At 63.1% G+C, this 19,262-nt stretch overlaps 5 protein-coding genes across 10 annotated transcripts in view; all 5 read left to right on the top strand.

The window, feature by feature from the left end:
* Window positions 1-3,208, top strand: part of HYAL2 (hyaluronidase 2) — a 4,844-nt gene extending 1,636 nt beyond the window's left edge. For all 3 annotated transcript variants that reach the window (XM_004715182.2, XM_045297410.1, XM_045297411.1), the window contains exons 2-4: window positions 501-1,470; window positions 1,952-2,041; window positions 2,496-3,208. In XM_004715182.2, the coding sequence (XP_004715239.1) occupies window positions 550-1,470; window positions 1,952-2,041; window positions 2,496-2,906 (1,422 nt within the window). In that variant the 5' untranslated portion in view covers window positions 501-549 and the 3' untranslated portion in view covers window positions 2,907-3,208. The remainder of the gene's footprint in view (window positions 1-500; window positions 1,471-1,951; window positions 2,042-2,495) is intronic.
* A 2,918-nt stretch (window positions 3,209-6,126) lies between these two features.
* Window positions 6,127-8,579, top strand: HYAL1 (hyaluronidase 1). The gene is made up of 4 exons (XM_004715181.2): window positions 6,127-6,236; window positions 6,713-7,636; window positions 7,972-8,061; window positions 8,221-8,579. Exons 1-4 carry the CDS (start codon window positions 6,216-6,218, stop codon window positions 8,533-8,535), a joined length of 1,350 nt encoding a protein of 449 aa, XP_004715238.2. The 5' UTR covers window positions 6,127-6,215; the 3' UTR covers window positions 8,536-8,579.
* Window positions 8,580-9,729: 1,150 nt separating this feature from the next.
* On the top strand, window positions 9,730-12,562 carry NAA80 (N-alpha-acetyltransferase 80, NatH catalytic subunit). 2 transcript variants are annotated; one of them, XM_004715240.2, is made up of 2 exons: window positions 9,730-9,803; window positions 11,307-12,562. In XM_004715240.2, the coding sequence occupies exon 2, from the start codon at window positions 11,472-11,474 to the stop codon at window positions 12,375-12,377; it is 906 nt and encodes a 301-aa protein (XP_004715297.1). In that variant the 5' UTR covers window positions 9,730-9,803; window positions 11,307-11,471; the 3' UTR covers window positions 12,378-12,562. The 2 variants fall into 2 exon arrangements, with proteins under 2 accessions (XP_004715297.1, XP_045153568.1); XM_045297633.1 differs by lacking the exon at window positions 9,730-9,803 and adding an exon at window positions 10,126-10,205.
* HYAL3 (hyaluronidase 3) lies at window positions 9,741-15,663 on the top strand. Of its 2 annotated transcripts, none has more exons than XM_045297632.1 (4): window positions 9,741-9,803; window positions 13,219-14,123; window positions 14,616-14,705; window positions 14,822-15,663. In XM_045297632.1, the coding sequence occupies exons 2-4, from the start codon at window positions 13,242-13,244 to the stop codon at window positions 15,080-15,082; spliced, it is 1,233 nt and encodes a 410-aa protein (XP_045153567.1). In that variant the 5' UTR covers window positions 9,741-9,803; window positions 13,219-13,241; the 3' UTR covers window positions 15,083-15,663. The 2 variants fall into 2 exon arrangements, with proteins under 2 accessions (XP_045153567.1, XP_004715296.4); XM_004715239.4 differs by lacking the exon at window positions 9,741-9,803 and adding an exon at window positions 10,139-10,205.
* A 418-nt stretch (window positions 15,664-16,081) lies between these two features.
* IFRD2 (interferon related developmental regulator 2) overlaps window positions 16,082-19,262 on the top strand; it is a 4,922-nt gene continuing 1,741 nt past the window's right edge. Inside the window, exons 1-8 of one of the 2 annotated variants that reach the window (XM_004715180.2) lie at window positions 16,082-16,261; window positions 17,832-17,951; window positions 18,026-18,110; window positions 18,194-18,318; window positions 18,398-18,555; window positions 18,690-18,740; window positions 18,825-19,003; window positions 19,079-19,184. In XM_004715180.2, the coding sequence (XP_004715237.1) occupies window positions 16,201-16,261; window positions 17,832-17,951; window positions 18,026-18,110; window positions 18,194-18,318; window positions 18,398-18,555; window positions 18,690-18,740; window positions 18,825-19,003; window positions 19,079-19,184 (885 nt within the window). In that variant the 5' untranslated portion in view covers window positions 16,082-16,200. Of the gene's footprint in view, window positions 16,262-17,831; window positions 17,952-18,025; window positions 18,111-18,193; window positions 18,319-18,397; window positions 18,556-18,689; window positions 18,741-18,824; window positions 19,004-19,078; window positions 19,200-19,262 lie in introns of both variants that reach the window. The other variant, XM_045297375.1, reaches the window with a different exon arrangement.

Raw genomic sequence — 19,262 nt, 5'->3', positions numbered from 1 at the left:
GAGTCTGTGAACCAGACAGTCTTGACAGCCTCCCTCTTCTGCTCCGCGGGGCGCGCCGACACCGAACCCCGCGCCACCTCCACCGCAGCGAGTGCCGTCGGGCGTCGGAGGCCACCCCCCCACCCCGCCCCGCCCGCACCGGAGCCGCGCTCTGCCTTGGCTTGAGCGCAATCGTTCGTTGAGAGTCTAGACTGGACACCGATGGCTGACGACGGGGTATGGGGTGGGCCTCGGGTTCGGGCACCTCAGAACCTCGTGCTGTTGGGTTAGTTAAGTCAGGCCTAAGTGTCCCTAGTCACGAGTCAAGATCCGAGAGGTCCCTGTCCTTACTGTCGGCCACCTGCTCCAGGAAGGCGCGGACAGGCACCCGGTGGCAGTCCCCGGCCCCGTTTGTTCCAGCCTTGTATGGTGTGCAGAGCCGGGCAGGCGGGCCGGCTGGCTTGTGGCGGGTCCCTTCAAGTTTCTCCAGTCTGACGAGTTCTCTCCCAACCCTGCTTCAGCTCCTGAACCGGTGCCAGGCAGGTGGCACCTTCCCAGTGCAGCCCCAGCATGCGGGCAGGCCCGAGCCCCGCCGTCACACTGGCCCTGATGCTGGCGGTGGCATGGGCCTCCGAGCTCAAGCCCACGGCGCCTCCCATCTTCACCGGCCGGCCCTTTGTCGTCGCGTGGGACGTGCCCACGCAGGACTGCGCCCCGCGCCACAAAGTGCTGCTGGACCTGAGGGCCTTCGACGCGCAGGCCTCCCCGAACGAGGGGTGGGTGAACCAGAGTGTGACCATCTTCTACAAAGATCGGCTGGGCCTGTACCCGCGCTTTGACCGGGCCGGGCGCTCCGTGCACGGGGGCGTGCCCCAGAACGGCAGCCTCTGGGCGCACCTGAAGCTGCTGCACGAGCACGTGGAACACTACATCCGCACGCGGGAGCCCGCGGGGCTGGCCGTCATCGACTGGGAGGACTGGCGGCCCGTGTGGGTGCGCAACTGGCAGGACAAAGATGTGTACCGCCGGTGGTCCCGCCAGCTGGTGGCCGACCTTCACCCCGACTGGCTGCAAGACCGCGTGGGCAAGCAGGCGCAGTGCGTCTTCGAGTTTGCCGCCCGGCAGTTCATGCTGGAGACGCTGCGCTGGGTGAAGGCGGTGCGCCCGCAGCACCTCTGGGGCTTCTACCTCTTCCCCGACTGCTACAACCACGACTACGTGCAGAACTGGGATAGCTACACGGGCCGCTGCCCCGACGTGGAGGTCGCCCGCAATGACCAGCTCGCCTGGCTGTGGGCTGAAAGCACAGCCCTCTTCCCCTCCGTCTACCTGGACGAGGTCCTGGCCTCCTCGGCCCACTGCCGCAAGTTCGTCAGCTTCCGCGTGCAAGAGGCTCTGCGCGTGGCCAACACCCATCACGCCAACCACGCCCTCCCGGTTTACGTCTTCACACGGCCCACCTACAGCAGAGGGCTCAGGGGGCTCAGCGAGGTACTGGCCGCCCTGGGCCCGCCCCCTGCCTTCCACTTCGGGGCGTCCGCCCTGCCTAGGGCAGGTTTGGGCTACTAGGTTTATCGATAGTGGTGGGACGCGTGCGCGCACACGTCCCACCGTCTTATAGATGAGAATGCTGAGGCCCAGAGATGCTGAGAAATCGGCTCACCTGCTTCCTAGCAAATCCAAGGCCCAGCAAGCCCCGGGGCACAGGCCCCACTGGCTCTGGAGTTTATCCAAATAGATAGGCTTGGTCCCCATGTTTGCTAGTGCTGGGGACCCAAGGCCTGAAATGGGGGTGGAGACTGCCTTACTAAACACTGGAGGGGGGAAAGGATCCCTGGCTGCAGGGGGAGAAGGGTTGACCAGACCCCCAGGGACAGCGGGCAAGGATAGGTGGCCTGGCCCTGCCACCTTGCCATTAGTCATCACCCTGTGGGTCTCAGGCTGCCCTCACCGCTGTGCCCTCCCCCCACAGACAGACCTCATCTCCACCATCGGCGAGAGCGCAGCCCTGGGCGCAGCAGGCGTCATCCTCTGGGGTGACGCAGGGCACACCACGAGTCCGGTAAGCGGGGACCGTCAGCCTGCACATGCAGGAGGTTTGCGCCTCCGCCTCCCAGCTCGGGCCTTGTCCGTTGGCCACTGGAGGCGGCCCTGGCCCCAGCAGAGAAGGAAGGCACCCCCACCCTGCTGCGGGAAAGGGGAAACTCCGTGCCCAGCAGCTGTGGAGTTCCACCCCTCCCAGCCTGCCGAGCTGGGCTTCGGTTTGCCCCCACTCACTCTCAGTCGGAGCAGGGACTGTGGGCCCCGGCACGCCCGTGCGGGCACCTATGTGCATGCATCCCAAGTGATAGGGAAGTGCAGGTGGTCACCCAGGTGTGTGCCCAGCTGTATTGACAGGAAAAGTGCAGGGGGCCACCCACACGTACGCGCAGTCAAACCTACATTAATAGGAAAAGCACACCATTGTGGATACCGTGGACTGGGCAGCTGACCCTGACCTTGGCCTTTGTCCTCAGGATACCTGCGAGTACCTCAAGAACTACCTGACGCAACTGCTGGTCCCCTACGTGGTCAACGTGACCTGGGCTGCCCAGTATTGCAGCTGGGCCCAGTGTCATGGCCATGGGCGCTGCGTGCGCCGAGACCCCAGTGCCAACACCTTCCTGCACCTCAGCGCCAGCAGCTTCCGCCTGGTGACCGACCTCGTGTCTGGGGAGCCCCAGCTGCGGCCCAAGGGCGAGCTCAGCTGGGCCGACCGGGACTACTTGCAGACGCACTTTGGCTGCCAGTGCTACTTGGGCTGGGGTGGCGAGCAGTGCCAGTGGGACCGTGGGAAGGTGGCTGGGGGTGCCAACCAGCCCTGGGCGAGACCCCACCTCCCCAGCCTATTGGCTCTGACAGCCCTGGCCCTCCCCTGGACCTTGTAGGGGTCTCCCACCTGGCTGCCAGGCAAGCTGGCCTCTGCCATGAGAGCTCTGCCAGGCACACAGAGTCTGCAGGAGTGGACAGTACTTCCAGTGGGGCGGGGCCCCCAAGATCTCCAGCAGAGGCACCCTCTCCCCACCCCAGGCCCCTGTTCTAAGGGGATGGGGCAGTACTCCCTGCCATGGGGAAGATGGGGAACATCGGAGGGGGGGGGGCTGACCCTACTTCCCTGCCCTTGGATAGTTTATTATTATTATTTTGGGGGTCTCTTTTGTAAATTAAATAAAAAACAACTGCTTCCTTGCTTGGAATTCCTGTACCTGGGCCAGGGTCTAAGGGAGATTCCAGAATGTCCTGGGGGCTTTGCGGTCAGACCTCTGCCTGTGAGGTCTGGCCTGGGACTTGCCAGCTGCCAAGCACATTCACTGGCATGTGCACCCCCAGCTGGCCGCTCCCTCCAGGGCAGTCCTGCCTGCGGGGCAGGGCCCACATTCTACCCCAGCACCAAGAGCCTTGCTTGCTTGCTTCCTGACAATGACGGGGTGGGGGTGGGGTGCGGCCAGACCCTAGTGATGGACGGAGTTCATTGTGCCTCTACTGCTGCCCCTGCACCCTCTGCTGGGCCACTGCCAGTTGCTTCCCTTGGCCTCGCCTCGCCCACCCAGCGAGAAGGGAGAGTGGTGGCTGTTTGATCTTTTGGGCAGATAGCCAACCACCCCTCCCTGCTGTTCCCACGGGCCTCTCCCCGACTCCTCTCTCCTGTAGACAATGGACTTCAGCCACACACATCACACGCCTCTTCCTGCCCCCCCCCCTACCCCCCCCCCCCAAGGGGCTCGGGGAGGGCCAGAGTTTGGGATGTAAATCTGGAAGTGCAGTCCCTTCCCAGTCCACTACTGCTGGGGCCGTGCTGAGCTGGGGAGCAGAAGCGGCCTCAGGGGTCACCTCCATCTTGACCATGACCATGGAGGGCATGGCTAGTGCCCAGAGGCCCCCGGGGAGAAGGGACTGCCACCAGCTGGCTTCACCACCCCAGTACTGCTTTAGGTCTTTGCCTTGCCCTTTGGCCATCAAAGCTATCCCCCTGCCCCACTTTGCCACGGCCCCTGCCCTCCCTCCGGAAGCTCACTCCTGGGGCTGATCTGAGTGGGCACCTCAGTGCTCGGGGGCCCATGCCCAGGAGGTGGTCCCTGTATCTCCAGGATGGTGACTCACGGTGAGACAGGTGTCTGGAGGCTGAGCCTCGGAGAAGCAGGTGGAGGGCAGGCAGGTGACTATTGAGGGACAGAATGGAAAGCAGGGTGCTCTATGATGGACTGGGAGGACAAGGAGAGCCATTCACATGGGGGTGCCAGGTGCTCATGGCCACAGTGGGCAAAGGGCAGAGAAGAGTCAGGTGTTGGTCAATAAAGCCCGGCAGAGGGAGGGCAAGAAAGTGGAGTGGTCACCTGTCTCCCCTACAGCTGTGATCCTCCACACCTGTTGCCTGTCTCCCCCTCACAGGTGTGAGCCACATGCATACCTGTGATCTGCCCCACCCATACCTAAAAGGGCCCACACGCATACATGAGTAATCCAGACACACCTGTGACTTTCCTGCCCAGCTGGGACTGCCCAGCACACACCTGTGATTTCATACCTACACCTGTGATCTCATACGACTGTTCACACCCACCTCCCCCTCCTGTCACCAGTCCCTGTTAGCCATGACTCCCTGTGTACCTTCACTCTGTGTCCACAAAACTGACCACAACACAGCTGTTACCTTGCCCACCTGTGGCACCACCACCACCAAGACTTAGGCCTCTCCAACACAGCTGTGGCGGACACGTCACTTCCCCAGGAAGATGGGGAAGACAGCAGCCCTGGGAGGGTACAGCCAGAGTTGTCCTGTGAGTGAGGAGAGGGCAAGAACACCCAGAGAGAACAGGCAAGGCTAAGCTGACCCCAAACATAGCACCTGCGCCCGCTGACCAGCCCAGCCTGTAAGAATGGGCCTCTGGGCAGGGCCCTGGAAAGCCAGGGGGCTTCCTCCCGCTTCCCTCCAGTAGAGCCTCTCCCTTGGGCTGCGGCCAGCTGGGATGCTGGCCTGTTGGTTGCCTGGATGGTGCTGAGTTCCTAGAGGTGTTGAAAGCATGGATCCCCAGAGGGGATCCCCTGCGGGGGAGGCTGTGCCAGGCTCTGGCCCTGCGTGGTCACTGCTCTCTAAGAGCTTGTTTCTTAAACAGCATCCCTCCACTGCCCCTGTGGCTGCACACTGCCCAGGCCCCAGCCACTGTGCCCACAGCCTCCATGCCCCCAGGCCTCCTCGTCCTAAGCCCTTCCAGCTTCCAGCTCAGTCAGCGTCCTTTCTCCAGTGCCCACTGGGCCTTGGAGCTCACTGACGCAGGCAGCTCTTTGGCCCAGGGTGAGGATGTGCCAGGCCCTGCCGCCCACTCTGGCAGACCAGTCTGGGCCCATCACCCCTGGAGGTCTCAATAATCAGTATCTGAGTCTGAACAAGTAAAACCACAAAGTAATGAATAAGCCCGGGTAAACTGATAAACATAGTCACACCCATGCTCGTGCAAACAAGGAGTCTCAGGGTCACAGGCAAGGGGGCAGACACACACCTAGTCCCAGGCACTGGGTCACACACACACACACACACACACACACACACACACACACACACACACAGATGACCACTCACGGGAATTCCCCTAAGACCCGGCACTTGTATAGCAGGCTGCAGAGTTCAGGGTTTGGGAGAGTCTCCCGAAGCATCTGACTAAACACAGACTCGTGACGGTATCATCACAAACGCAGCCCGGATCATCTTTATTGTCTTCATACCAACATCGTGGTTAAACCTATTTCTTCCATCTCTTTTTCTTTAATGAGAAGGGGCCCGTGAATGTGGTTAACGTAGCCATTAGGCCTGAATGTACACAGCCCTAGACATGCAGAGAGCTCTGCCCAGCTGGCCACCCTGGCCTACACACACACACACACACACACACACCCCTTCTTGGGGCCTCCTAATAAAGCCAGAGTCCTACCCTAGGAGGTGGGGGTGGGGGCAGGAAAGTAGCACCTCCCACCAAGGGCACTTTGCTTGGAGAGCAGCAGTGATAGCTGTCTGTTAAGCCCAGGGCCCGCCCCTTGGCTCGTCCCCAGACTGGGTGGGGTGACCCCATACAAAATCTCAGACTTTCCAGCAGCGCCAGCTTCCTCTCAGAGTTCTTCCTGCAGCTGGAGCCAGAGTTGAGGAACGGTGGAATCTGCCTGGGTCCTGCCTTACCCACTACCCTGGGCTCAGGCATTTTGGAATGAGGCCCCGCAGGCCTGAGGTTAGCAGGGACAAGCTCGGGCTGGTGGGTCCACAGGAGGGCTAGGCTGCCCTGCCCTCGTAGTCGTTAAACAACCCCTCCTCTGATGACTGGCCGGGGTTCCAGGGGGAGGGACAGGGAAAGCTCACACCAGCAGGTCGGTGGAAGGGCCAACCAAGGACCTGGTTCTTGGCTCTAATTCAACGGAAGTCGGTCCTCATAGGCCTTGGGGAAAAGGGCTGGGTGGAAAACCTGTGGCCAGGGTAAGGTCTGTGAGGTAGAGGGCAGAGGCCCCGCCCAGGAAGCAACTCAACATAGGACCACCAGCTGCAGGAATACCCTCTCTGCACCGCCCCCCACCCCTTTGCCACTGACCCGCCTGGGGCCTGCAGGTCAATATTTGCTTGATGTCAGAGCCAGGGTGGGTTAATGAACAACGGACTCACTAGAGGCCACAGAGTCTGAGGGCCTGCTCTCACTCTGCCTCCCTCGACCAGGTTCTCTCAGACCCGCCCCCAGCCATGGCATGCCGGCTGCTGCCCTCCTGCGTGCTCTTCCTGGCCTTGCTGGGCATGGCCCAAGGTGCCAGGGACACTGTGGTACCCAACCAACCGTTCACCACCGTCTGGAACGCAGACACCCAGGGGTGCTTGGAGAGACACAGCGTAGATGTGGACGTCAGTGTGTTCGATGTGGTTGCCAACCCACAGCAGGCCTTCCGCGGCCCTGACATGACCATCTTCTACCGTGACCAGCTGGGCACCTACCCCTACTACACGGCTACTGGGGAGCCCGTGGCTGGTGGCCTGCCCCAGAATGCCAGCCTGTCCACCCACCTGGCCCTCGCATGCCACGACATCCTGACTGCCATGCCCCAGCCTGACTTCTCCGGCCTGGCGGTTATTGACTGGGAACCATGGCGCCCACGTTGGGCCTTCAACTGGGACAGCAAGGACATTTACCGGCAGCGCTCGAGGGAGCTGGTGCAGGCAGAGCACCCTGACTGGCCCCCTTACAGGGTGGAGGCAGCGGCCGAGAAACAGTTCCAGGAGGCTGCGCAGGCCTGGATGATGGGCACCCTTCAGCTGGGGCAGGCTCTGAGGCCTCGCGGCCTCTGGGGCTTCTATGGCTTCCCTGCGTGTTACAACTATGACTTTCTCAGCCCCAACTACACAGGCCAGTGTCCCACGGACGTCCGTGCCCAGAATGACCAGCTGGGGTGGCTCTGGCGCCGTAGCCGGGCTCTCTACCCCAGCATCTACCTGCCTGAAGCGCTGAAGGGCAGTGGGAAGACACAGATGTTTGTGCGGCACGGCGTGGGGGAGGCCTTCCAGGTGGCCCGGGCTGCTGGGGTCAGTGACCTGCCCGTGCTGCCCTATGCTCAGATCTTCTATGAGATGACTAACCACTTCCTATCACTGGTGAGTCACTTCCTGTGACCCTGCCCACCTTGTGATTTGCCTGGTCAGCCAGGGTGTGTGTGGGGGGGTGGGGGGGTGGGGGGGGTGGTAGTGGCCACACCACCTTAGGGCACTTTCATCTCTTGCTCCACACCTTCTTTGAGCCTGGCTGTGTGCCCACTTTAGCACGCTGCAGTCTCGGCTGGTATGACATTCTCGGGCTACAGAGGGACAGCTTGCCTTCCAGCCACCCCAGTCTTAGCTGGAGGGTTAAAGAGCTGCATGTGTCCCACCCGGGGGCGAGGGGCGGGTGGTGGGGGTGCAGCAGTCCCTGAGTTGTGCTGCCCCTTTCCCAGGATGCCCTGGAGCAGAGCCTGGGGGAGACTGCAGCCCAGGGAGCAGCGGGAGTGGTGCTCTGGGTGAGCTCGGAGAACACACGGACCAAGGTGAGCAGCACAGTGGGGTGACGGGTGGGCTGGGGCCACCAGGCAGTGGAGACCCTGGCCCGCCTTTCCCGTCTCCCCCCTAGCTAGCCAAACAGGAGATTAAGTGACTCAGTGCCCTGGGTGTTCAGTGATGCCGTGTCCTCCCCCCTCCCCCCTCAGGAGTCATGCCAGGCCATCAAGGAGTATGTGGACACCACCCTGGGATCTTTCATCCTGAACGTGACCAGCGGGGCGCTCCTGTGCAGCCAGGCCCTGTGCTCGGGCCACGGCCGCTGTGTCCGCCGCCCCAGTCACCCGGAGGCCCTCCTCTTCCTCAACCCTGCCAGTTTCTCCATCCAGCCCTCACCTGGTGGTGGGCCCCTGACCCTGCGGGGGGCCTTGTCCTCTGAGGATCAGGCTCAGATGGCTGAGAAGTTCATGTGTCGCTGTTACAGTGGCTGGCAGGGAGCGTGGTGTGAGCAGCATGGTGTATGAGGATCCAGAGGCTGGTCACTTACAAATGCTTGCACACACACACACACACATCTGTCTGCACCCGGCCATGACTTTCCAAGTACAGGCACAGTCAGTGTCACACAAGCCACGTCATAGTCAGGTGTACACTCGGTCACCACCCTGAGCATGCACACACGCTGGGGGGTCCAGCAGTCACGTAGGGAGTGAGAGCCTCAGGTCCCTGGCCCAGCAGCTCAGAGCAAAGTCCTCCAGAGACGCTGGAGCCAGTCTTGACTCTGAAATCAGCACCACAGCTGGTATTCACTGTGCACGTGCTCCGGGCCAAGCCCTGTGCCCAGCACTGAAAGTGGGCATGCTCCTGTAACCCTCCACAACAGGAATAGGAAACAAACAGAGGCAGCTACCAGGGAGGGCAAGAGCTTTGCTCAAGTGGATCGTCGGTTAGCAGAAGCTGCAATTCGAACCCAGGCGCTATCGTCGGTGGTGGAACCCTTCAGCTCCAGTGTGTTGACTGATGGTGACCAGCCATGCTCGGACGCTGAACCATTCTGCGGCCCAAGCTCCGCACAGTCCCGCAAATAAAGCAAACAGGGAACTTCGAGAGCTGCTTATCGAGCGCCTATAATGTGCAAGGGGTCGACAGGGCAGACTCGTCGCACCTAGTCAGAATCTGCTTCCCAGGGTGAGGCCCAAATATCAGCAAGAAACTGCACCAGACCCTTTCAAAGCTGGGAATGGGCTAGGGCGGGCTGACGGGGGCGGGGGCGTGCCCAAAGTCCGGCGGGGCGGGGCCTGTCTGCGCCAGGGGCGGGAGAAGCTGAAGCCCCGCCCTCTGGAGGTGGGGCCTGAGCGCAGTGGCGGTCGTGACGCCCCGAGCAGGGGGGCAGAGCCTCGGCAGCTCAGGAGAGGGGCGGGGCCTCCGACGTGACCCGTGGGGAAGAGGCGGAGTCCGCGGGAGGCGGGGCTTGCGCTGGGTCGGCGCTGTGATTAGCCGGGCCGGCGGGGCGGGGAGAGGGCGGAGCCAGTGCTAGGCCGAGTCGCTGCCGGGTCAGCGTTGTGACGCGTGCGCCAGGGGCGGGGCTTCAGGGGTGACTGGCGAGGCCCGGCGCGCGGGGCCTGGGTCCGGGGGCGACGCCAGGACCTGGTCGTGAATCGCGGGCGCCGACGACTGCAGTGTGTCCGCCGGACCGCTGGGGGCCAGAGCGGACAGGCGAACGGAGGAGTCCAAACCAGAGCGAGGCGGGCCGAGCGTGGACGCGGCGCATCCCGGAGCGCGGCGTCAAGATGTCAGTACTCGCCCTCCCCCAGCGCGCCCCCGACCCTCACCTGAGCCGAGCCCGCGGCCCCCACGGGGCTGCGTGGCCCTGTACGCCCTCGCTGCATCGGTCGTTGCCTCCCGGAGTAAGCCGGGCCACACCTACCCATAGTCAAACTCCGGAAGCCCCAAGTCTCTGGCCCGCGATCCCCCGGCGGGAGGGGGAAATCGAGGCATCAGAGAAATGGTGCAGATCCTCTCGGGGCGGGGAAGTACAGGAGCCCAGCGCCTTTCGGTCAAAGGAGGTGGAGTCGGCACGGAGCGGGTTAAAGCGGCCAGTTAGGGTAGGGCTCCCGCCTAGGGGCGGTCCCGGGGGCTTCCTCTCTGCGGAGCCTAGGGTGCTACTACACAGCTTCGGACCTGGCTGGTACAGGTAAGGGCCCTAGTAACCTGAGTGGGATGTAGTGTGAGGGGAGGGGCCTTCCTGAGACTGGCCAGTATTGAACTGCCCCCAACTTTAGGCCCCTCTCCTGGGGAGATGGGGGGTAGGATCAAGACACCCCTCCTGGAGCAGGGGAGTATAGGAGTGGGGCCCAGTTGTCCCCCACTCTCAGAATCCCATAGAGAATCCCATTGGAGACTCCTGCCAGCAGGGCCTGATGCAGAGTGGGCACACAGTGGGGTCTAGGCACCCCCAGCTAGGCAGCCCTGGGCACCCCCAGCTTGGCAGCCGTTAGGTACCTCCTGTGGATGGAGGAAGGAAGCTATAGATAGCCCTTATCTAGGGTGGCTACGAAACTCAGGGCAGTGGGGAACCAGGCCTGCAGGAGCCTCATTGCTCGTGACTCTGCACCATTGGGGAGAGTGTGGGGGGCAGACAGTTGGGTCCCTGCTCAGTGAGCGTGCAGTGAACTGGACAGAGTTGGGGAAGGGGCCTTGGACTCTGCCCCTGGTGGGAAAGGCAGCCCTAAGAGGGGAAGCTGAGGCTGTGGGGAAGGTGAGTGGCAGCCCAGGCTTGGGCTAGCTCAGAGGTCTGAAAACGTCAGTGCTGTTTCGTCCTCTCTCAGAACAGTTGGCAGCCATGGATGAATTTAAGCTAGGAGGTCACCGAATTTTGCATGGTCTAGCCAGTGGCTGACCAGCTTTGGTGGTGGACTACTGAAGACAGGATGGCCAGCGAGGGGGCTGGGTTAGCTGGCCCAGCTCAGTGAAGGCCTGAGGAAGGCACAGACAGCAGATTAGGCCTGGGCCAGGACTCCTGGGCTCATCCTTGCCCTCAACCTCCTTCCAGTGCGGGACAGGTCACCTTGAACCCAGACACACTGCCCTTCACCTGAGTCAGTCCCCCTAGGTCTAGGGAGTGGGCTTGCAGGTCACCTATGAGCAGTCAGGTGCATGAGGATAAAGCTACAGCCCATGACCTCCCAGTTCCAAGATGCATGACATCCCTATTCCGCTGGACACCCCCAACCTCTGCCCAGTCCCTGCCTGCCTTCCCAGCCTGGCCGGGCCCAGCATGGGCTGTTGTCCACAGGAGACCCCGTGTGGTCTGAGAAAACGCCACTGCCTGGAGGCTGCAGCCTTAACCCCCAGCTGAGCGCCGAGCACCCTGCAGCCTGGCGGGGCTAACCTTGGATCCTGCCTTCAGCAAGAGCTCACTTTGAATCCCAGCCGACCCCACTCAGACCCTGCCCACTGGATGGAGCTGATCCTGAGGCCCAGCCCAACCAAGCCGCTCCCGCACCCCGCATGCCTCCCAGAGTGGACTGTGGACCCCTCAAGTCAACCAGAGCTGTCGCCAAGCCTCAGGCTAGCTGAGCTGACCCCAAGTCCTGCGTGCCCTCCAGAGATGCCCCTCAGACCTGGGGCCACTGAGATGCTTCCAGAGCCTGCACACCAGCTGGAGGGGCCCCCCAGGCCCAGGCCCAGCCTGGCTGAGCTGACCCTGGAGCCTGTGCACCGGAGGCCTGAGCTGCTGGAGGCCTGCGCCGACCTCATCAACGAGCAGTGGCCTCGCAGTCGGGCCTCCCGCCTCCACTCCCTCGGCCAGTCCTCAGATGCCTTCCCACTCTGCCTAATGCTGCTGAGCCCCCGCTCCATGCCCGGGGTGGCCCCCACTGTGGTGGGCCATGCCCGCCTGTCCCGGGTATTGGGCCAGCCCCAGAGTCTCCTTGTGGAGACAGTGGTGGTGGCCCGGGCACTGAGGGGCCGAGGCTTCGGCCGCTGCCTCATGGAGGGCCTGGAGGGGTTTGCCAAGGCCCACGGCTTCTGCCGGCTGCACCTCACTACCCACGATCAGCTCCACTTTTACGCCCACCTGGGCTACCAGCTGAGTGAGCCTGTGCAGGGCCTGGTTTTCACCAGCCGAAGGCTGCCCACCGCCCTGCTCAGTGCCTTACCCAGGGCCTCCCATCCCCAGCCGCCCTTCAAGGCCCCCAGCCTGACTCTAGGAGCCCCAAAGGGGCCCCCATTGCCACCACCCCCTCCGCTGCCAGAGCCTCTGCCCATCCAGCCCCCAGCAGGCACCCCTCCACAAAGTCTGTTAGAGACACAGTACTGGGACCTGAGGGGCTCCCCCATCTTCTGGATGGAGAAGGTCCTCTGAGGGCCACTTGGGACGAGGCACTGTCCTCCTGGACCCATGGCCTGCCCAGGACAGTGCCAGCCCCTAGACCATGGTGATGGAGCTAGCCTGTCCATATTTCCTGAGTGCCAGTGGGGCCACGAGGTGCCTTTAGGCCCTGGCTCAGAGCCATCAGTGGGACTGAATAAAGGCTTCTATTGGGTGTAGGTGTGACTGCTCATTGGATGACACTCCCCCCCCTACTCCTGCCTCCCAGCCGGTCTCAGGACCCCAGACCCTCCCTGGTCCCAGAACCCTAGTGGAGAGACACCTGCCCTTTACCCATCTCACCCTGCCAGGCCCAGGGAACAAACCCAGGATGGCTAGTCCCTTCTCATTCATTCACTCCCCACCACACACTGAACCCCTGCCGTGAGTCTGGCCTGACCCGGGCACAGCCAACGAGGAGTCAAATAGGCTTTTGACCCAGAAGGACACCGCCTGGGACAGGGGAAGGACTGAGGTGGGAGCCAGTTGGCCTCACCCCATCTGTGGATCCAAGGGACCTGTCCCAGGGAAGTGCCGTCACTGCAGAAACAGTGCTGAGCAGGAACTAGCCAGGCCAGGAAGCGAGGGCTGTGTGTTCTTGGGGCTGCGAACAAGATGGGGAGAGGCAAGAAGGGCCCTCTGAGAGTGCCAGGGGTGGGGGGCCTCAGGTCACGGGGGCAGACCTGGCAAGGGAGCTGCCTAGGCCAGCTTGGCGGTGTGTTTGATCATGTGAGGACCCTTGTGGACCATGTTTTCCTAAGCCCCCAGATCCTTGTGGGAAGGGGCTGGGGAGCAGCCCTGGTCCCTAAGCTCCGCGCTCTCTCTTCTCCTGCAGGTTTCTGCCCCTGGGGCACGATCATGCACCTGGTCCTGGTGCTGGGGGTGGCCTTGTGCCTGGGGCGTGGCCAGGCTTCGCTGGGGGCCCCTGAGCGCCCCTTCTCTGTTCTGTGGAACATGCCCTCAGCACACTGTAAGGACCGCTTCGGCATACGCCTGCCACTCGAGGCCCTGGGCATCACAGCCAACCGTGGCCAACGCTTCCGAGGGCAGAACATCACTATCTTCTATAAGAATCAGTTTGGCCTCTACCCCTACTTTGGACCTGGGGGCATAGCTCATCATGGTGGCATCCCCCAGGCTGTGCCCCTCGGCCGACACCTGGCACGGGCTGCCTGTCAGATCCGCCACAGCCTGGACCCTGGCTTTGCTGGCCCGGCAGTGCTGGACTGGGAGGAGTGGTGTCCACTCTGGGCTGGGAACTGGGGCCGCCGGCGGGTTTACTGGGCAGCCTCACGAGCTTGGGCACGGCAGGTGTTCCCCGACCTGGACCCCGAGGATCAGCTCCACGAGGCCCACGCTGGCTTCGAACAGGCAGCCCGTGTGCTGATGGAAGGCACACTGCGCCTGGGCCGGGCCCTTCGGCCTCATGGGCTATGGGGCTTCTATCGCTTCCCAGCCTGTGGTAATGGCTGGCACAGCATGGCCTCCAACTACACCGGCCGCTGCCATGCAGCCACGCTTGCCCGAAACAGGCAGCTGCACTGGCTGTGGGCTGCCTCCAGTGCCCTGTTCCCCAGCATCTACCTCCCGCCCAGACTGTCACCTGCCCACTTCCAGACCTATGTCCTGCATCGCCTGGAAGAAGCCTTCCGTGTGGCCCGCACTGGCCACCTGCACCCACTGCCTGTCCTGGCCTATGCCCGCCTCACACGCCGAGACTCGGGGAGGTTCCTGTCCCAGGTGAGTGGAAACAGGACTAGCGGTCTGGATGGTACCTAGCCTCAGAAAGGCCCAGGATTCCCTGGAGGGGAGGCCCTTCCACGGGACATGTGATGGGGGAAGTGTGACTTTGTCCTGGAGGATCCTGGGGGGAAGGCAAGGCCCCCTGCCTTTGGAGCACTGGTTTAAAGGGAAATATTTCTCGGAGTCATGGGCCTGAGGGGCCACCTAGAGCATCAGTTCTCAACCTATGGGTTGTGAGCCCTTTGGGGGTCAAACGACCCTTTTACAGGGGTCGCCTGATTCATAACAGTAGCAAAATGACAGTGATGAAGCAGCAATGAAAATAATTTATGGTTGTGGGGTCACCAGCACATGAATGTATGAAAGGGTGGGGGCATTAGGAAGGTTGAGAACCACTGACTTAGAGGCTCAGTGCGCAAAGGGATCGGAATCAGACCAGGGTGATCAGACTGCCAGCCTAGACAACGCTGAGCAGCTCTTTGCCTCCAGGAGGAGCTCCTGCACACCATGGGGGTGAGCGTGGCACTGGGTGCTGCTGGTGTGGTGCTCTGGGGAGACCTGAGCCTCTCCCGATCCAAGGTGAGTCCCGCGTTCTCCAGCCTACCAGTCATGCTGGCCCCCAGGGTCGGGGAGGCTGGTGTTGGGGCATGGGGCAGAAGCCATGGCGTACATCCGCACCCTCTTCCCGCCCCCAGGAAGAATGCTGGCGTCTCCACCATTACCTGGTGGGCACCTTGGGCCCCTACGTGATCAACGTGACCAGGGCAGCTGTGGCCTGCAGTCACCGGCACTGCCACGGTCACGGGCGCTGCGCCCGGCGAGACCTGGAGCAGCTGGAAGCCTTTCTGCATCTGCAGCCAGATGGTGCCCCTGGAGCTTGGGAGGCCTTCAGGTGCCACTGTTACCGAGGCTGGGCTGGGCCCACTTGCCAGGAGCGTGAGGCTGGGCCTAAGTAGTGCACCTAAAGCCGGGAGTCACCTGTCGCCCACCTCCCGAACTACTGCTCTTACTGCTCTTGTCCCTGCAGCAGCCCGCTCAGCCCAGGAGGGAGCCCGCAGTCCACCCCTGCTCCGTTCAGCTCAGTCAACCCGCCTGCTCAGGAGCACAAAGGTTTCTCTCTCCTCCACATCCTGGGAGGTGCAAAGGCCCAGGGGAAACACTTCAGGGTCTGGAAAATCTGAACAGCACCCCCACCCCCACCCAAGAAGCCCTGGTGACTGTGGTTATGAACGGCTAACCGCAAGTCAGCAGTTGGAAACCAGTAGCTGAGGGAGAAGGACGAGGCCTTAAGCTCCCCTAAAGAATAACACCGCTCTTTTAAAAATAAAAATCTGACGCCTCCTGAAGAGGAAGCGTGCAAGGTTCCAGGTCCTTGGGACTGTCGGCCCAAAGTTTGGCGTCCACACTGGACTGGGTCTATGAGGAGGTCACTGGAGGCGGAGCCACGGGCTGGGGAGCCCCAGGGAGATCTGCACTGAGCTGGGCGCGCTAAACTCTTGATACGCTGCTTTCATCATAAACTCCCTCTCTCACTGGCTGATTTTGGCTGCCTTCACTTTCTCTCCGAGCCCCTCCCTGCTAGCCCGGTCACTTGATCGAGATAGCCACGAGGATCCGTGCCGGTTACCCTGCTTCGAGAAGCCTGGGATGTCAGCCTTGCTGTGGGGCGCTGCTCCGCGGGGGCAGCTTCTGAGTTGGTTAACTCGTGTGCGGCCCGGGGCTGCGGGGCATTGTTGGTGCACAGTCCAGCTAGCGTAGCGGGCTACTCCCGGAGGCCGACTACAATTCCCGAGCTGCCCTGCGCCCAGTCGCCCGCTGCCTGCCGCGCGCACGGCCTCCTGGGAGTGGTAGTCTCCGCCGCTGGAGCGGAGGGCCGAGCCAGCGAGCCGAGAACTCGCCCTCCCGGCGGCCCGCGTGTCTGGGCGGGGCGCCTCGCGAAGATGGTGGAGCGCGCGGCTAGAGGCTCCAGTCGCTCGCTGAGGTCTCGGCGCCGCTCCCCGGCCAGTGTCGCGCTGGTCCCGAGCCCCGGGCCGCCAGGTCCCTGACCCTTCGCCCCCAGGGTTCGATTCCTGAGATGCCTCGCGCCCGCAGGGGGCACGCTCCCCGTAAGGGCGGCCAGCGCCGCCGCGGCGGCGGTGAGTAGGGGGCGCGGGACCGCTGGTGGGTGCAGGGCAGGGGCGGGGCGGAGTCCTGGTGGGTCACTTGGAAAGGTCCCGCGGTGGCGATCCCGCTGCAACCAGCGGGGGCAGCCTTCCGGAATTCCCGGCGGCCAGCACGTGCTCGGGGAAGCAGCGGCCACGTGTGCGCCTAACTTGAGCGGGCTGCCACCTGCCTAGAGCTGGGCTCTCTGGGCTGTGGTCCAGCCGGCACCTCGCGGCCCCAGCCTTGCCCCTGCCCTTCCACCCCAGGTGCCCCATAGCTTGGGCAAACCCGTCGGAAAGGAAGGGCAAGCTGCCTCTTCGGCTGCGGCAAGCCCTAAGCTTTTCCCGACTGGATGAGGAAGTTGGCCGGAGGCCCTGGAAGGCCAGCCTGGCCGAGACACCTAGGGCCAAGGAGGGCCAGCTGGAAGCAGCCTGGCTTCGGCAGCCTGGGCACCCCGCAGAGAAATTGGGGGAGCCCACGCCCAGGCGCAGGGCAGTGCTGGGCTCACTTATCAGTGTCTACCAGGAGCAACTTGGTGAAGTAAACACAGGATGGGACAGCTGTGGGGCACAGCCCAGCCCCTGGCCACCGCCTCCATGGGAACTTGGTTGGGGGGTGCTGAGTGGTCAGTGCCAAAGCCAGAGGACCATTGCTGGGGCAAGTTCACCCAGCACTTGGGCTCCAGGCTTAGGGGCAGGAGAGACAAGGCAGGGGGTCAGCTTCCTTGAGCTCCCCCAAGGCGGAGCCTGGCCAAGGCAACTAGTTAGGCAGAGGTCAGGTTGTTCGGGCCAGCAGAGTGTTGGGGTTGAGCAGAGACAGATACGTGCTGGGCTGTGTCTGAAGGAAGGCAGAGGGTGTTTCCTGGAAAGTGCAGCTCTGCTGTCCCCAGCACCTGGCCGGCTGTCAGCCTCACCCCGGGCAGAGTCCCCTGCACAGGTGTGTTCCAGCTTGCTGGTCTGGACACCCGTCTCCACCTGGGTCCAGGCCGGGCGCTTGCTCACGGAGGGTCACTTTGCTCCCAGCTGCCACACTCAGGGTTAGGAGGAGCTGTGTGCCTATCCTGTGGGCCAAAGGCCCAGGATGGACCCAAGAGAGGTGGAAGTCTGGGGTACTTACCCCTCCCCCACGCCGTAGACACTGAGCTGCCGCCGTCCCCCCACCCCCACCCAGGCAGACGAGTCACGTCGTAAACATGTGTGTCCACAGAAGAACAAGTAACTAGCTTGTTTAGTCAGGGTCTCCACCCAAGAGAAGGTTTTGCGTCTCTGCTTTGCAGATGGAGAAACTGAGTCTGGCCACACGGGACTTGAAGCCTGAGGATGTCTGATTCTCAAGCCTAAGTCCCTGGTACTCTGCCTGTGCCCGCCCTGTGGACATAGTCCAGACTGGCTGGTCTCCCTACCCAACCACCAGACCACCATCTCCTCCTCTGCTTCCCAGTTCAGCGGCCCTGCTTCAGCCCGTGCTGCTGGCTGTCTCGCCCCTGGTTTCTTATCTCTGAGAAGAGGCCATTTTGGGTCTTGTGACGTCATGTGGCCGGTGTGAGCACTCTGCTTTCCCCAGGTGCCCGGGGCAGTGCCCAAGCCGACTCAGGGTCCAGCGAGGATGAGGCAGCCAGTGAGGCCCGCAGCACCACCAGCGAGTGCCCCAGCGTCCTCAGTGCCCCTGCAGAGGATGGCCCCGGTGAGTGGGCAGGTGCTGGGTTGGGGTTCTCGTCGTGTGGGGAAGGGGGTGGCACTGACAGGCCGGCTTTGCAGGGGGCGATGGCATGGAGGAGCAGGCCCAGCAGGAAGACCTGGAGGAGAAGATGAAGGAGTATGTGGACTGCCTCACGGATAAGAGGTACCCCCAGCTCCATGTCCCTGCTTGGCCCAGACCAAGGGTGGCCTGGCCCCCATCACCCACCACCTCTGCCCCTCCTCCAGTGCCAAGACCCGGCAAGGGGCCCTGGAGAGCCTGCGCGGGGCCCTGGCTTCTCACCTGCACCCCGACTTCCTGCAGGAGCGCTGCCTCACCCTGGCGGATGCCCTGGAAAAGTGCCTCAAGAGAGGTTGGCAGCAGGTGGGCAGGGGGGTGGGGGAGCGGGGGCCGGCCCTGGCTACTCAGGCTAACCGAACGGCACCCCCTAGGGAAGGGTGAAGAGCAGGCCCTGGCTGCGGCTGTGGGAGGCCTGCTCTGCGTGCAGCTGGGTCCTGGGCCCAAGGGTGAGATGCTGTTCCGCAGCTTGCAGCCCTCGCTGCTGTCCCTGCTCAGCGACAACACAGCCAGCCCCTCGGCCCGGCTCCACGTGAGTGTTCCCTGAGCAGCGCGGGGGTGGGGATTCCCCGAGACACTGCTCCCTTCCTCTGAGGGCCCGGGAGGCAGATGACCGGGACCACAGGCTCAGCTGCGGGCTGCCCTGACCCGTACCCTCCCCAACAGTGCGCGTCTTCTCTCGGCCTGGGCTGCTATGTGGCTGCTGCCGACATCCAGGTGAGTGGCCTCTGGGGACAGGTGGTAGAGCACCTACACCCCGCTCTGCCCCTGAGCCTCTCCCCTGCTTCCCTGTGCCCCTAGGACCTGTTCTCCTGCCTTAATTGCTTAGAAAGTATTTTCAGCTGGGCCTGTGCCATGCGTGGCTGCCCGGCTCCCGTGGCACCTGCTGGGCAGCATGGGCTGCTGTGTGCCGCCCTGCAGGCCTGGGCCTTGCTCCTCACCATCCTCCCCAGCACCCACATCAGCCACGTCCTTGACAGGTAAGGGCGGGGAGCAGGGAGGAAGCCCCCCCGCCCCACCATCCAACAACACCGCTAAGCCTGCCCCTTTCCCAGGCAGCTGCCCCGGCTGCCCCAGCTCCTGTCCAGCGACAGCGTGAGCCTGCGGATCGCGGCCGGTGAGACCATCGCCTTGCTCTTCGAGCTTGCCCGGGACCTGGAGGTGCAGGAGGCCGGGGTGGGTGGGAATGGAGGGTGCCAGCTGCCGCCACCTGGCTCTCCCAGGTCAGCCCTCGCCCAG

Source organism: Echinops telfairi, unplaced genomic scaffold (assembly GCF_000313985.2).
Source record: "Echinops telfairi isolate 266 unplaced genomic scaffold, ASM31398v2 ScPeMD7_7420;HRSCAF=8458, whole genome shotgun sequence".
In the NCBI taxonomy this organism is placed as follows: Eukaryota; Metazoa; Chordata; class Mammalia; order Afrosoricida; family Tenrecidae; genus Echinops; species Echinops telfairi.
The sequence above is the reverse complement of the archived record's forward strand: the minus strand, read 5'-3'. Positions and strand labels throughout refer to the sequence as shown.

Coding starts and splice junctions, on each gene's coding strand:
- HYAL1 (XM_004715181.2), top strand. CDS start 6,216: ATGAGGCCCCGCAGGCCTGAG. Junction 7,637..7,971: donor CTAACCACTTCCTATCACTG/GTGAGTCACTTC, acceptor CCCCTTTCCCAG/GATGCCCTGGAGCAGAGCCT. Junction 8,062..8,220: donor CGGAGAACACACGGACCAAG/GTGAGCAGCACA, acceptor CTCCCCCCTCAG/GAGTCATGCCAGGCCATCAA.
- NAA80 (XM_004715240.2), top strand. CDS start 11,472: ATGGAGCTGATCCTGAGGCCCAGCCCAACCAAGCCGCTCCCGCACCCC.
- HYAL3 (XM_045297632.1), top strand. CDS start 13,242: ATGCACCTGGTCCTGGTGCTGGGGGTGGCCTTGTGCCTGGGGCGTGGC. Junction 14,124..14,615: donor CGGGGAGGTTCCTGTCCCAG/GTGAGTGGAAAC, acceptor CTTTGCCTCCAG/GAGGAGCTCCTGCACACCAT. Junction 14,706..14,821: donor TGAGCCTCTCCCGATCCAAG/GTGAGTCCCGCG, acceptor TCCCGCCCCCAG/GAAGAATGCTGGCGTCTCCA.